Consider the following 12,927-nt stretch of genomic DNA (forward strand, 5'->3'; position numbering starts at 1 on the left):
GAAAATGCGATTTTGATGCAACCAAAACATTTGCTGATTTAAAGCCCATTTAGCAAACAGTTTTAGTGGAGTAAGATAAGATTTATTTTTAGAAAAGTAAACTTTGAGATTTTATTTTGAAAACTGCCGAAAATATAGTTTGTTTGTTTAAGAGCTTAATCACATAATAAAATGAAAAATGTCATTCTAAATCACTGAGTTAGGACAATTAGAGAAAATAAAAATTTCAGAGCAACACAAAATGAATTTGGATAGGAAAGCAATCTCGACTAGGGATAGTCTGATTACTGTCACAGTGTTTTAGGTTGGCTGACTTTTGTTCTAACATTTAATTCTTGGAGGGATGTTCTTTGCGAGCTGAAAAGCAAAGTTTTCTTTATTTAATTATGACATGCTACCCCGTCTTCTCCCTCCCCCCACATTTCTCATAAAATTCAAATTAACATTGTTCCGCTTTGGTTATTTCCCCATTTATGTCCTGCCAGGGTAGAGGAATTAAGCACATATCTAGAAACAAAGTTTCCTCTGGTGTTTTTTCAGAAAGTAGCAAAGCAAAAATTAATCTGGGTTCATAAAGAGAGCGGGGAAAGTGCTCTCTTAATCCAAGGGCAGTGTTGTTTCAGTCCTCAGAGGTGTGGTGGGTGTTGGTATGGACTTTTTTTTCCTTTTCTTCAGGCTTGGATGGATTGAGCTGTGTTAATGTCTATGTTAATGTAAAACATGTTTTTGAAATGCCCTAAATTGAATTGAGAGATTGAAATTTGTCTCCCTGTATCTGCCCCTCCTTCTACTGTTGTCAGAGAGGAAGGCAAGAAGTGGTTACAGGAACCTCTCTCCCCTCTTGGCTTAGTCCCTGAGGCACATAATAATCAAAGTAAATGTTTATGAGGTCCTACCTGTATTTTTTCCCTGCTCTTCCGTTTCCTTCAAATTCAGAGTAGACTGTGGTGTCCTGGGAATTTTTAGGAAAAGCCAAGGGTTAATGAGAGGTTAGCCAGAAGGTACTAAGCATATCTGTAGCTTGAAAACAAGAAAAAAATATCCTTTGTTTTCAGTAGTCTGGGAAGAAAAACAGTATTGCAATACCTGCGTACGAAGCTGGATTGTAAATTGAATAGCAATATATTACATGGCCTCTGCTGTTGTGGATAGGGTTGCCTCTGAAAGTCCGGGAGGTCTTTTAATGTCCTGTTTTGTAAGTGGGGAAAGACTGCTGGAAGGGGAATCTCACAGTAACGTATTTCTTTAAATGAACAGGCAGCAATGCACTTTGAAAGACCCACTTACATTAAAAGGGTACATATCTACCTAGTAGCAGCAGGAACATTCAAACACATGTAGCTTGCCTGTCATCATCTCCTTTCATCTGAAAATCCCAAAGCACTCAAGAAGTGCTCGTTGATGAAATTTCCTGGCATTAATGTTAATATCCACTGTGCAGGCAGGTAAAATCATCGCACGGGCTAAGGGATCAGCCTGCACTTGCTGCAGAAGCACYGGTTTCCCTGCCCTGGAGTCAGCAAGGACTCACTTCGGGCTGTGCCAAGAAATGGTGAGAAGGGAGTGTACACCGCTCTGGCACTGCGCGAGGGCACCCGAAAACACAGCCAGGCCTTCCCGGGGCCACGGTTGCTTGTCATGGCGCCTGTCCAATACTGGAAGAGTATTTGCCATGTATCTTTCAGGATGGAGACCCTTTTGAGATGTTCTTACAAAGTAGGGTTCAGCTTTAGCTCTGCCTTTTGTCAGGCATGTTATTTTGTAAAACTCCCCATACTCTTTGGTGCAAGTTATAAGGATAAGAATATCCAGGATTGCTGCAGAGAACAATTTTCCTTGTAAAATGTTAACCTCAGAGTTAAAGTTAAATCAGTCTCATAACTTCTAGATGAGATCTGGGTTGTAGGTTGTGCAACACCCCCCCTTCCCCCCCCCCTTTTTTTTGAGGCATTCCTTACTTACTCTTCCTCTGCTCAGTCGTGACAATTCCTGTATTTCTATGTAGCTTATCTTTTCTAAGTTAAATACAGGTGTTAACTAATCTTCCCAGCATTCCCCTGAGGTAAGTAATAAAATCAGATACAAAAATTAATTGCTGTTTCCCAGGGCCAGGCARTGAGTCATTTGATATAGCTGGGACTGGACCTTGGGTGTTGCTGTCTCCCAGCCCAGGCTTCGTTCCCCTCAGCCAGGCATCCTTCCCACACTGAAGGGAGTAGCCAGGCAAGTGCAACGGCAGGGAGGACAGCTGTAAATAACAAGTTACAAAAGCCAAGATTAAAGAGTAAGGATTTTTGCAGGGATACTGTAGTACAGCTATTGAAGCTCCAGTTAAGCTCTGGTGAATGCTGCCTGCGTAGCAGCAGGGCAGCCTGGACAGGAGGTGGGAAGTGCACCAACCCTTGTCAGGAGCAGGTTGCAGGCATGCTTTCATTTGGCCCCATATAAGTTATTTAGATTTCTTGCTTTGCTTTCATTAGGCTTTCTGATTGAAGTCTGCAAAACCTAAGATTGCAAAAAAAGGTGTGAGGAAAAGTATGTTTTGGGGTGAGCCCTTCTCCAATTGGGATGATTAGAAATAACTTTCATAAAATTAATAATGAAAAATTATCTATACATTATCCACAGTTGCAGACCATGTGTGTGAGTTCACATGGTTTTCAGTTGTAGCAGCACTTGGTTGTGTGTCTCTACATTGTATTTCTTTTCGGTGGCTCAAGCATCTAAGCCTTGAAGGGACACTCATCTTGCGTTAATCTGTGTTTAATATGAAATTCTTCCGTCTTGCTTGCATTTTTTTTCTGAACGGACAAAACATAAAACTCTGTTCTGAATTGTGAAAAATGCCTAGTGCATAGCTTCTCTGTGTCGAATGAAGGTGGAAGTCACTGAGAGGTATGTCTGAGCTGAGGTGAACTGTGCAAGAGATTTTACCATTTGATTTCCATGGCTTAACTTCCAGCCCCTGAAATAACACTGTGGAGAGGGGAAAAAAGCTTTGTCATTACCGTTGCATCATGCAGTGTATTAACCATAGACTACCACACCTGTTAAGTAAAGAATATCATTGTATTTAACAGTTCACAAGGGTGTTCATATCTTGAAATGCTAGGTAAATATAGCCTTCCTTAATCGCCGGCCTCTTTAATATATTAAATCTCTTTGAGTTTCTCCCTGAACATTGGCATTAAAAAAAAAGAAAAGAACACCAAGACCTTTAAAAACTGTATTGGTTCTGGTTTAAGCAGGGCAGTTCCTTAATGCACAAAGATCAGACTAGATGAGTTTAGTGCTTTGTCATTCTTGTAATTGGCAGGCTTTTCACACAGGCTGGCATTTGAGATATTTTCCTTGAAATAACTGTAAAAGGGGAAGCTAAGGCAATCCTGACCTAGACATAGAGGATGGYGCTTCAGCCTGAAAATGGGTGAAAATGCATCTCGGCGTTCTGCAAGGAAGGGTGGCAAGTAAGATGTGTCTATAGTAAGTATAGTGGCTTAGCCTTGAAACCTAGCTATTTACTGTTGGTAGTTTCCATGGAGGTATGAAACAAAATCAGAGAAAAAAAGCCAGGCCAAGTCGCTGCTGCCAGCTGTTGGTGTAAAATGGTATAAAGTGAGTAATCGGCTCATTCCTCTGTATATGGTTATGGAAATACGAGAGCTTCAGTGCTTGAGCCAGCAACGTTTTCTTTTTCTGTGCTTCACTTCTGTGCCGAGATCAGTGGAGCCCTTCTGAGGTGGTATCRGTCCTTGTGCCTGCAGCAGATATCAAGTACTGTCTGCTGCGTGTGGTGGGCTGCAACTCCAGACGGCCTTGCTGGGCTCTCTCAGCCCCTTCGAGTTCAAACAACCTTAACCACAGCAGAGCTAGAGTCGGTTTAGCTGGCTCCACCGATTTGCTGTCCTGACTCCTGGTTTATAAATGGATATACCCAGTCAGATGACTTGTCCGTGTAGCACAGCATCCCTGTCTGTAATGGATTTTACTGGATATTTCAATGGCAAGATAAATTTTAGCCTTTGGTAACAGTATCTATCCACAAAGATGCCAAAGGGTATTTCTTGTGCTTGCTAATTCAGTTGTGAAAATGTTCCCTTTTGGACATGTTCTGGTCTCCACTGCAGTGAAAGCCAGTACCAGGGGAGCAGGCTTCTGGCAGAGCAGAGGGTGAGGAGACTGCCGTCCTGAGCACCGCAACCTGAGAAGTAGCTGCCTGCACTAGGTCCGCTGGTCTAGATTTCAAAGTAACCCTTTAAACACGCACCATCAATTTGACCCATGTCACACAGCAGAAGGCACATGGGAAGACCAGGTGTTCAAAAATAAGGATGTTATGGATTTTAATCTGTTTCTATTTTGTAAGATTGGTTTTTTAGGAGTCTTAACAGGCTTTACAAAGTCTCTCCAAGTGGATAATCCCAAGTTCTTCTTTAAAATGTCTCGGCAAACTCCCTGTTCATGGAGTGCAACATGACTGACACTGTCCCTGCGCCAGTTAGCAGAGGAAAGCAAGTTCTCTGAGGCAGGATTTGAACGACCAGTGACATACCAAGTGCACTGAGTCAGTGCCAGTAAATTCATAAGTCCTGAATCACAGCCGAGCTCTTCGGAGGCACTTCACTACAATACATGTGCCTCTTCAAACATGAAATTTATGTTTTCTTAATTACTCAGTGCTTATGTCAACTTTAATTCAAGATTTTGTTTCATTCATGCTTTTTTCACCTGAGGCCATATTTTTGCTGCAAAAGCAGGCACTGGGCTAGCTGTGTCAGGATAACATCTCCAAAGAAAAATGCAGAGGTGACTTCCCCTGAGAGGCTGCTAATTGAAGCAGTTAGTCAGACCTGTTACCTCTTCCTTTACCAGCTGTATCAAGATACAAAATACCAGCACTTGTGATTTTGGTTATGATACTTCCCTTATGATTTTTGCATTAAAAATGCCAAAAAAACTGTACAAGTTTTCTTTGTACTAAGGCACGGCCTTTTTGTATTTAAATGTATTCCCCTGCGCTTTTTGGTCCATCTTACGGCTGTACTACACTTCCATGTAAGCTGACCTTATTTGGTTTCACAGGAAATGGCTCAGCTGTATAGGAAGATGTTCAGTAAAAAATGTTGCAATTCCACATTACATTGAAGTGGTTACTAATTGCGCTAATTTTTCAGGATTGTCAGAAGAAAAATACGAATTTTTGTTACAAGCATTCAGAATTTTATAGTTGTGTGTTCTGAGTTTTTTAACCTTTTCCAGTTTGCAAATCCCTAAGATTTTCCACTGGACCACTAAACAACTTATTTAAGTCTACAGACTACAGACTTGTAGTTTGCCTCATTACTTTCGAAGCAATCTGCAGATCATGCTGAAAACTACTGCTGTAACCTGTTCTGCAAGTAAATAAATAGACCAGATTTTTAAAAGTGAGCAAGGCCCTAATGACACAGTCAAGATCATAGAGAGACTTTCCAAATGCAAGCAGGCACCTCTCTGCACCTCTAAGCGACTCAATGCCTGGCTAGTGCCAGCGGACTCTATGCTCTGGTGACAAAGCCACTGGTAAATCCAGTATGTTTCAGCTATGTGTGCTTTGTTGGTATACAAATGTATTTTTTTCTTGCTGTTATATTTGTTGAAGGAGCRTGGTTTAATCCAAAAGCATGAAGCAGCAAAACTGAAACGGGCAAATGCAAGTATCATACCAAACAACTGCAGTTGGACTGGTCTGAGTTAAAAACAAAACAAAACAAAAACTTGCTTTTTTTTCTCCCTCCCTGCCAGGTTTTTGCTGAGCCCTCCATCAGTCTGTTCACTCTGGAAAGCTGCAAGGGCAGAGAGCTGCACTTCAGCGAACCCATCAGTTCTGTGCTGAATGAGGACCTTCATTTTTACACTCAGTCTGTATGGGTGAGAAGTGGATTGTAAGTATGGAAGGAGTATTCCTGTCAGATTTGCATTATAGGAGCAAATATTGAGTGTGAGTTTTCTCTCAGTTACTGCTTTTTTCATAGGGTGTGTTTTACATTGTAACTTTTATTTTGAGACAATATGAAATCGTATACTGTGGGCAGAGAGTGTATTTTCCACATGTAAGAATCATCCTTTTATCCCTATACACTAATGAACATTAGGGCCTGTTGTTCTAGCCAGGAACCAAAAGTAAACCAGTTTCAATTGCTGACTCACAAAGATGGGTAGATTAAACTTGGACTACTTTTATTAGCTGGCTGTAAAATAACTATAAACTGCAGTGATTTAACGTGAAGCACTGCAGTGGTTCAGCAAAGCTTCACGTGCTGCTTGGCTGCCACAGAGGCAGCAACTTCTGAGACACACTCGGTGTGGATCAGGCAGCCGGCGCAGGAGTTTGCATCTGTTATTAGTTTAACCCCTCTGTGACTGTGAATAAACCCCCAGGCTCTTCTGTGAAAACCATCTTATTCTGCGGAAGTGACCTCATAACCTCTTTCCATCTCCCCCTTTCATCTTGTGGAGAAAGTGCCGTGTGCTCTGTCTTGGCCAAGTTTTCAGGCCTCTGCTTAGACAGCAACAACAAAGAACTCAGAGCATCTCATCTTGCAACCAAGACTGACTGGAAACTGCTGCTCTTCAGAAGTGATGCATATTTCCTGTTTATTTTTAACCTTTTCCCACCTTTCTCCCCACATTCACGTACATAAGGCTATAATTTTCTTGAGCACTCTTCAGGGATGACAAAAAACCATGCAAAGTTTGAATTAGTTGGGCAAGGAATGAGTGTAGACAATTCACTACTTACATATATCCCCATTTTTTATGATGAATTTTTCAAATGCACCTACTCAGTTACCACCTAAAAGCTGCAGCCTCTCTAAGGGTATCTGTGATAACACTGCTGAGTACTCCTCCAATTAGCTGAAGTTAGTACAAAGCCTAAGTCTAACGTAGGTAATGCCCTTGAGCTCTGCGGACTGTTTCAGTAACTTCACGCAAGCATTTTCTTGAAAGGTAGGTTAAGGGTTTTTTTGTTGTTGTTGTTGTTTTGTTTTTTAAAAGAGCAGTCTGTCGCTAGTAACTTAGCTGTTGGCCTGTGATGACTGTAACCTCCTCCACACCACTTTGCCTATTTGCCCTTTCTGAATATTTATAGAGATGATCATCTGCTGCTGCTTTTGTCTTTGAAGTGCCCCCACTGACAGCGGCAAGCAGCTGCGGTTTGAGGCCAACAACAGCACACACACATTTCCCATGTGATCTGTGCTGGTTTGGAGACGGGAAAGTCGTCTTTGGGAGTAACACCTGACGCTTCTTGTGGGAATGTATAAATCTTCCTACCTCCACAGAGGTGCTGGAGTCTAAAGTGCAGTCAGCCAGGGGTGTCTCTTTGTGAGCTGTCTCTGCCCTCTGCTCAGGTGTGTGGCAGCAGCAGTTCATCCCTGTGCCTGCTGATGCCTGCAACCACCCTGGGGGTGAATCCCTGGGCCCACGCAGGTGGCTCTAATGGGAGGGGGCCTTTGGGGCCACACATGGGAGAGGGAGCACAACAGTGCAGCCCGGCACCATCTCCCTGGTACCCCAGCCTGGCTAATGGGGTCTCTGACATTGGGAAAAGCCAGGGCAGAGYGAGAGGTTGCCTAGCTTGGGCTTTCTTGGAGCTCTGTGATGTTCCCCAGGAAAGAGACCTCCACGTCCTGCCTTCCCCTACTCTGAAAAGGGGAAACCTAGATTGAGGGGGTGAGTGACAGGCCACTGTGGGAAGTCTGTGGTGCATCCTAGAAAGGTTGATTTGCCTTACCTGTGATCCAGTTCAAGAAGGCAGATTTAGAGCTTTCTTGGCTCCTTGTCCCAAAGCCGTTTGTCAGCTTGAGACAAATGACAAAATAAGATTTCTGTACCTACATGCAGTGGCATCGTGCTGCCATGTGTAGGTACAAGGTACAGCCTTCCTGAGCTAGCAGACTGTTTTCACAAGAAACAGCACAAGGCTGGACTGTGGCTTGGCAAAGGTGGCCTGAGGGCCAAGGTGCTCCGAGGTTCCGTCTGTCCTGCTGACTGCAAGCTGCTCACGCCAGCTTCAGATGATGATTATCGCTGTTACAGCCCTTCCCCTCTCTCCTGGCTGTTTCCTATGAAGTTCTGCTTTGGCAACAGAAACCACATTTCAAACATGACTGATATTAACACTGAATTCTCAATGACTTTGCAGAAGGCATTGCAAAAAAAAAAAGTCAGAAATGTGTTAGATTTATAAGGAAGACATTATAATGGTTGTCAGGCTGATCAGAATATCTGTTATCTAGGAGGTATGGGACTTACTTGAAGAAACAGTGATACGACCTCATTAAGAGGCAGTTCACTGTTTGCAYTTTTTAGCCTCTGTGGAGTCCTTAGCAAGGATGTCTGACTGTTTCTCCAAATCACACACAATGGGGAAAGTAAATTACAGGTCCTGTGAGCGCTGTTCATGGATGTTTCCTCATCGACTTAAACAATTAGTGCAGCCATCGCTCCTGTTCTTGGCAGCTGACCTGTAAAACAGGTAATCTGGGGAAAACAGTGTTTGCTTTGTGTTCAGATGAGGTAATGAGTCCAACAGTTAGGATTCACAGTCTGCACAACAATGTCCTATTGATATAAACAAAAACCTATCTGTGTTCCTGAGGCTAAGCAGCAACACAGTATCTGCGGAGCAGATGCCTAATAACAAGGGATCTGCATGTACTGGTGTTTTAACTCYGTATTAATGGTTTCAGCCATGTTTATGGTCCATATATGCTCACTACAGGAAATTCTGTTACAGCGATTTAGAGTTTTTGGAGTTTGCATTTTCAGACAAGTGGAATAGCTTTTTACAGCTTTATTTAGCTATAACAAAATAAAACATTGGACAAGATCCCTTTTTGTCCTCTGATAATTAAAATGTACTATTGTGAAAAGCCTGCAAGTGCTGCTCTCTGATGTGTGGCTTCCTACTTTTCCTGATGCATGCCCAGTGAAACCTGCATTATTCCCATCTGGGTTCACGCAGACAGAGGTTTTCATCTTCATGGGGAAAATTTGGGGGAAACTAAAAAGTTTGCAAATTTAAGGTACACAAACAGAAAACCGGTCTTATTTTAGAAGAAAACAGTTAAATCACTAAAATGAATGGCATTTGGGAAACCATAATACAGATTTAATACATCACTACTATGGAGAGTTTGGGGGCTTTCAAGAGTATGGTACTACAAGCCTGTTGTTTAGTTTTGCTATAGCTAACATGTAGTCTTTCATGTTGTGTTTTCCATCTCCAGGTGGATTGCATATGAAGGATGTAATTTTTTAGGAAAGCAGATTCTGCTGCAGCCCAGTGAGATTTCAAACTGGAATGATTACAGTGGCTGGAAAGTAATTGGTTCCCTTCGTCCTATAAAGCAGGTACTGTAAGAAAAATGTATGAGCACAATTTTGTTTTTGTTTTTTCTTATTGAGAGGTTAGTGCACAGGTATCAGCTCTACTACTAAGTATAAGGAAGCAGCGTTGTTCTCCTTAAATCAGGCCAAATGGTGACAGCCAGAGGGACCTACTGAAAGATTACTAAAGGAGAGAACTCCTCCACTGGCAGTTACTGAGATCTGTATTAGGCTCTTAAAGGGAAATAATTCCTGGTTACCTGGAGACAAGTTTTGTTTTTCTGAGTGGTTCAATAGCATGTTCTGTAGATGCTCTATTTTTACATTTTTACCATAAAACAGTAATAATGAGAAAACCAATTCTGTATTGGCTTGTTTTGTAATTAGCATAAATGGAAGCAAGAACAAGTTTTACTGTGCTGCAGCCTGGCTTTCCAAAAGAAGCAAAGCTTATGCAGTCCCACCAGGTTTTCCCTCTCTGTCTCACCCCAACTAATGCCAAATTCCACCTAATTCAAAGATTTCGGTCTCAAAAACACAAAATGCTTAAGAGTTTTGTGAAAGGTGGCCACCAGAATGAGGCAAGACTGAACCAAGTGCCCTTCACTCAAGGAAAGGCAGGTATTATTCCGCCTCTCTGCCTATCCAAGGTGCACCAGGTAGTCAGCACCACACACAAGTGCCAAAGTAACTGCCACAGGTGTTGCTGCATGCCCGGGAGGGAGGACAGAGGAGTGTGTTTAGGGAATGTGAGCAGYAACACCACAGGAAAAGAGTTTTCGTGAGCTCTGCTGCTCACAGAACAACTTGTTTTCACTTAGTGAGGACTGCTGCTTTATTTTTAAACACTAGATTCATCTGAGGAAACGTTGCAGTGAACCAAAATGTCAGCAGTAGTTAGACTAACACGCTTCCCCCCACCCCAGAAAAGTAAGGGCATTTTTTAAATGATTGGTTAGTCCGAAAAGGTGATTGCTCCCTGGAATACTTAGGTAGCAAGCAAGGGATCCCATTCTGGCTCTGGTTTTGCAAATAATATTGAAAATTATTTGTGCTGATCTTAAAAACAGAATTCTTTCTTCAACCAGTGATCTGAAGAGCTCTTCTATTTGGTAGCTTCCTTTCTTACAGTGGGAGTAGTATTTGAAATAGTACTTCAGATACTTTGCTTGGGTTTTTGGCATTTGGGGTTTGTGTGTTGCTCTTTTTGGTTTTGTTTTTTTAAATCCTTCCACTGAAGAAGGCTTTCTTGAGTTTGTGTAGTCAGCTAGCTGTGCTTGTCACTGTTGTGGGTATGTACGTTCTTCTTTTTGAAATTGGAATAATATTGCAAGCATGCACCACTTTGAGAATATATTTCCTCTTCCCCCCCTTCTATTATTAAAAAAAAAAAAGTCTGCCAATTTAATAAGTAGTGCAAGAAAAAGTGAAACAGTTCAAACTAATGCATGATGAGAAACAACAATTTGCTGAGTGACTTTAAAAATAGCATCCTCTCCTTTTAAAGTACTTATACGCTGTACTCAATTAACTATACGCATTGCTTTATGGATGCATGGTGGGAGAGAGGCTTTATTGTCTCTGACTTAGGGTTTGTTTTTATATGAAAAAAGGAGGTTCAGAGCTCCTGGAAGACAAATTATGCTGGAGCTGGGGAATGGGCGGAAAGGGAGGAGAACTGCCCTTTATATCTCAGCGTCCTTTAGTAGCTCTGAAATTGGTCATAAATGAGTAATGGAGCAAAAGCTGAAACCCCAGGGTTCTTTGAGTGACCTGGGTAAGCAGGGATGCCAAGTCAGTGCCCTATTTTTTGTGTATGTTCAAAAGCCAAGGTTTAACTTCCCTGACACATGTTCCAGTTAATAGGGCTGAAGTTGCTGGACATGCAACTCAGTAAGTTTTGTGTCCTGAGAATAAAAAGCCTGTAGAGTAGAGCCCATTTACTGGCCTTGGAGTGAGTGGAACGTACTGAACGCATTGGCATATCACAGGATATATGTTCTATTTATGTTCTGTATACATAAATATACTAAAAAAACCCCACAGCCATTGCTGCTTGCAGCCATCTAGCTGTATGTGAGAAGTACTTGCTGCTGCTTTATATGCCCATTCATTCCTGCCAAACCCATTGTTTAACATCCTTGTCTGTAACTTTCCAAAGTGGGAGCTTTGGAAAACTGACCTAAGATGAAGGGGAGGAATTCTCCTGCCGACTTTCATAATCTGTGTGCTATAACAGTCTTCCTTCACACTATTTCAGCCAGCCGTGTACCTCAGAGTCAGGAACCGAGCGCAAGGTAAATATTTGACAGTTGCTGGAAGCCTAGCAGATATAAGAGCAACATCAGTGTGTGTGTCTCCATACAATGGCAAGAATAACCAGATCTGGCACTACTGTCGGGGACTCTTCAAATCCAAGGTGAGTTTCCACATGCTGGAAGTGGGTTATGTTACCTGCTCTCCTTTCACCTTCACTTTTTGCCTTTTACCATAGGCTAGCCTTAACACCAGGGTAGCTTCTGGCCTCTCCCATGCATTTTGAACCAAAACCTCTTATAACCTAGATTCTCTTAGTAGACAGATCAAATCTGTCTCTAAATGCTTTGGCAAACCTGATGCCTTTTTCACAGCTGTCTAATGAGACTAATGTTCCTGAAAGTAGGCACCTGTTTTGTCTTTATAAAGTCTTAAGTTAAGAAGGTTTGTTATTGTTACAGAGTTTGGAATTTCTCTAAAAAGAAGTAATATGCTAAGAAGGGCTGTATGTGATTTTGCATAATGCTGCCCTATTACATTCTGTTATTAATATAAAAAGTGATCACTTAGTATAAGAAATATCTAAAGTAACAAACACCACCTTCTGTGACTGACCAACTAGTCCCTCGCTGAATAATCTGTTCTAGTTTGCTCACCAGGCTTATTACCAGCCACAGCATGATTACTTTAATGTGCTCGGTGCCTGAAACAGAAACTAGTGAGACGCAAAACAGGCTTTGTGGCCCCGATGTCATAGTTTCCTTCCTGTTTCTTAGGCTAATGATGCCTGCCTGGATGTCATCGGTGGTAGAGATGTGCCTGGGGCCAAAGTCGCGCTCTGGGCAGAACACAGGAAGGACAGGCAAAAGTGGAGACTCAATGAGGATGGAACCATCAGTTCATACCTCAGCAACAAGCTGGTGCTTGATATTAAAGGTATTTAAAAAAAAAAACCTCACATGTTCTACATGCATTTTTGATTGTGGTTAATTGCAGTCTTCCAGCTCTTTTGTACTGAAGATCAAATACTGACTCCTGTCTTTCCTGTTAGGCTTATGTTCAGTTGCTTGACAGTGAGACAAGAGACAAGTGGGTACAGGGGAGAACCTTACTCTTTATAACTGATCCCAGAGGTTTATTTTGATAACCAATTTTACTTCAGGGAGTTCAGTAATACTGATGACAAGAAATAGCAGATACAGAAGACAAAATGGTGAAGGAAAAACAACCAAGGAATAGGTGTGGCTCAAAAAGAGACGTGCTCACTCTGTAATGTTTTCAGGCTAGTTAAAAATC

At 42.0% G+C, this 12,927-nt stretch overlaps 1 protein-coding gene across 1 annotated transcript in view; it reads left to right on the top strand.

Annotated features, from left to right (window-relative positions):
* CRYBG3 (crystallin beta-gamma domain containing 3) overlaps positions 1–12,927 on the top strand; it is a gene marked incomplete at its 5' end in the record, with an annotated part of 46,621 nt that overhangs the window by 31,000 nt on the left and 2,694 nt on the right. The window contains 4 exons of the mRNA XM_026083372.1: positions 5,785–5,924; positions 9,276–9,399; positions 11,636–11,794; positions 12,408–12,567. Of these exons, the coding sequence (XP_025939157.1) occupies positions 5,785–5,924; positions 9,276–9,399; positions 11,636–11,794; positions 12,408–12,567 (583 nt within the window). The remainder of the gene's footprint in view (positions 1–5,784; positions 5,925–9,275; positions 9,400–11,635; positions 11,795–12,407; positions 12,568–12,927) is intronic.

This window comes from Apteryx rowi, unplaced genomic scaffold, assembly GCF_003343035.1.
Source record: "Apteryx rowi isolate R43461 unplaced genomic scaffold, aptRow1 scaffold_60, whole genome shotgun sequence".
Classification (NCBI taxonomy): Eukaryota; Metazoa; Chordata; class Aves; order Apterygiformes; family Apterygidae; genus Apteryx; species Apteryx rowi.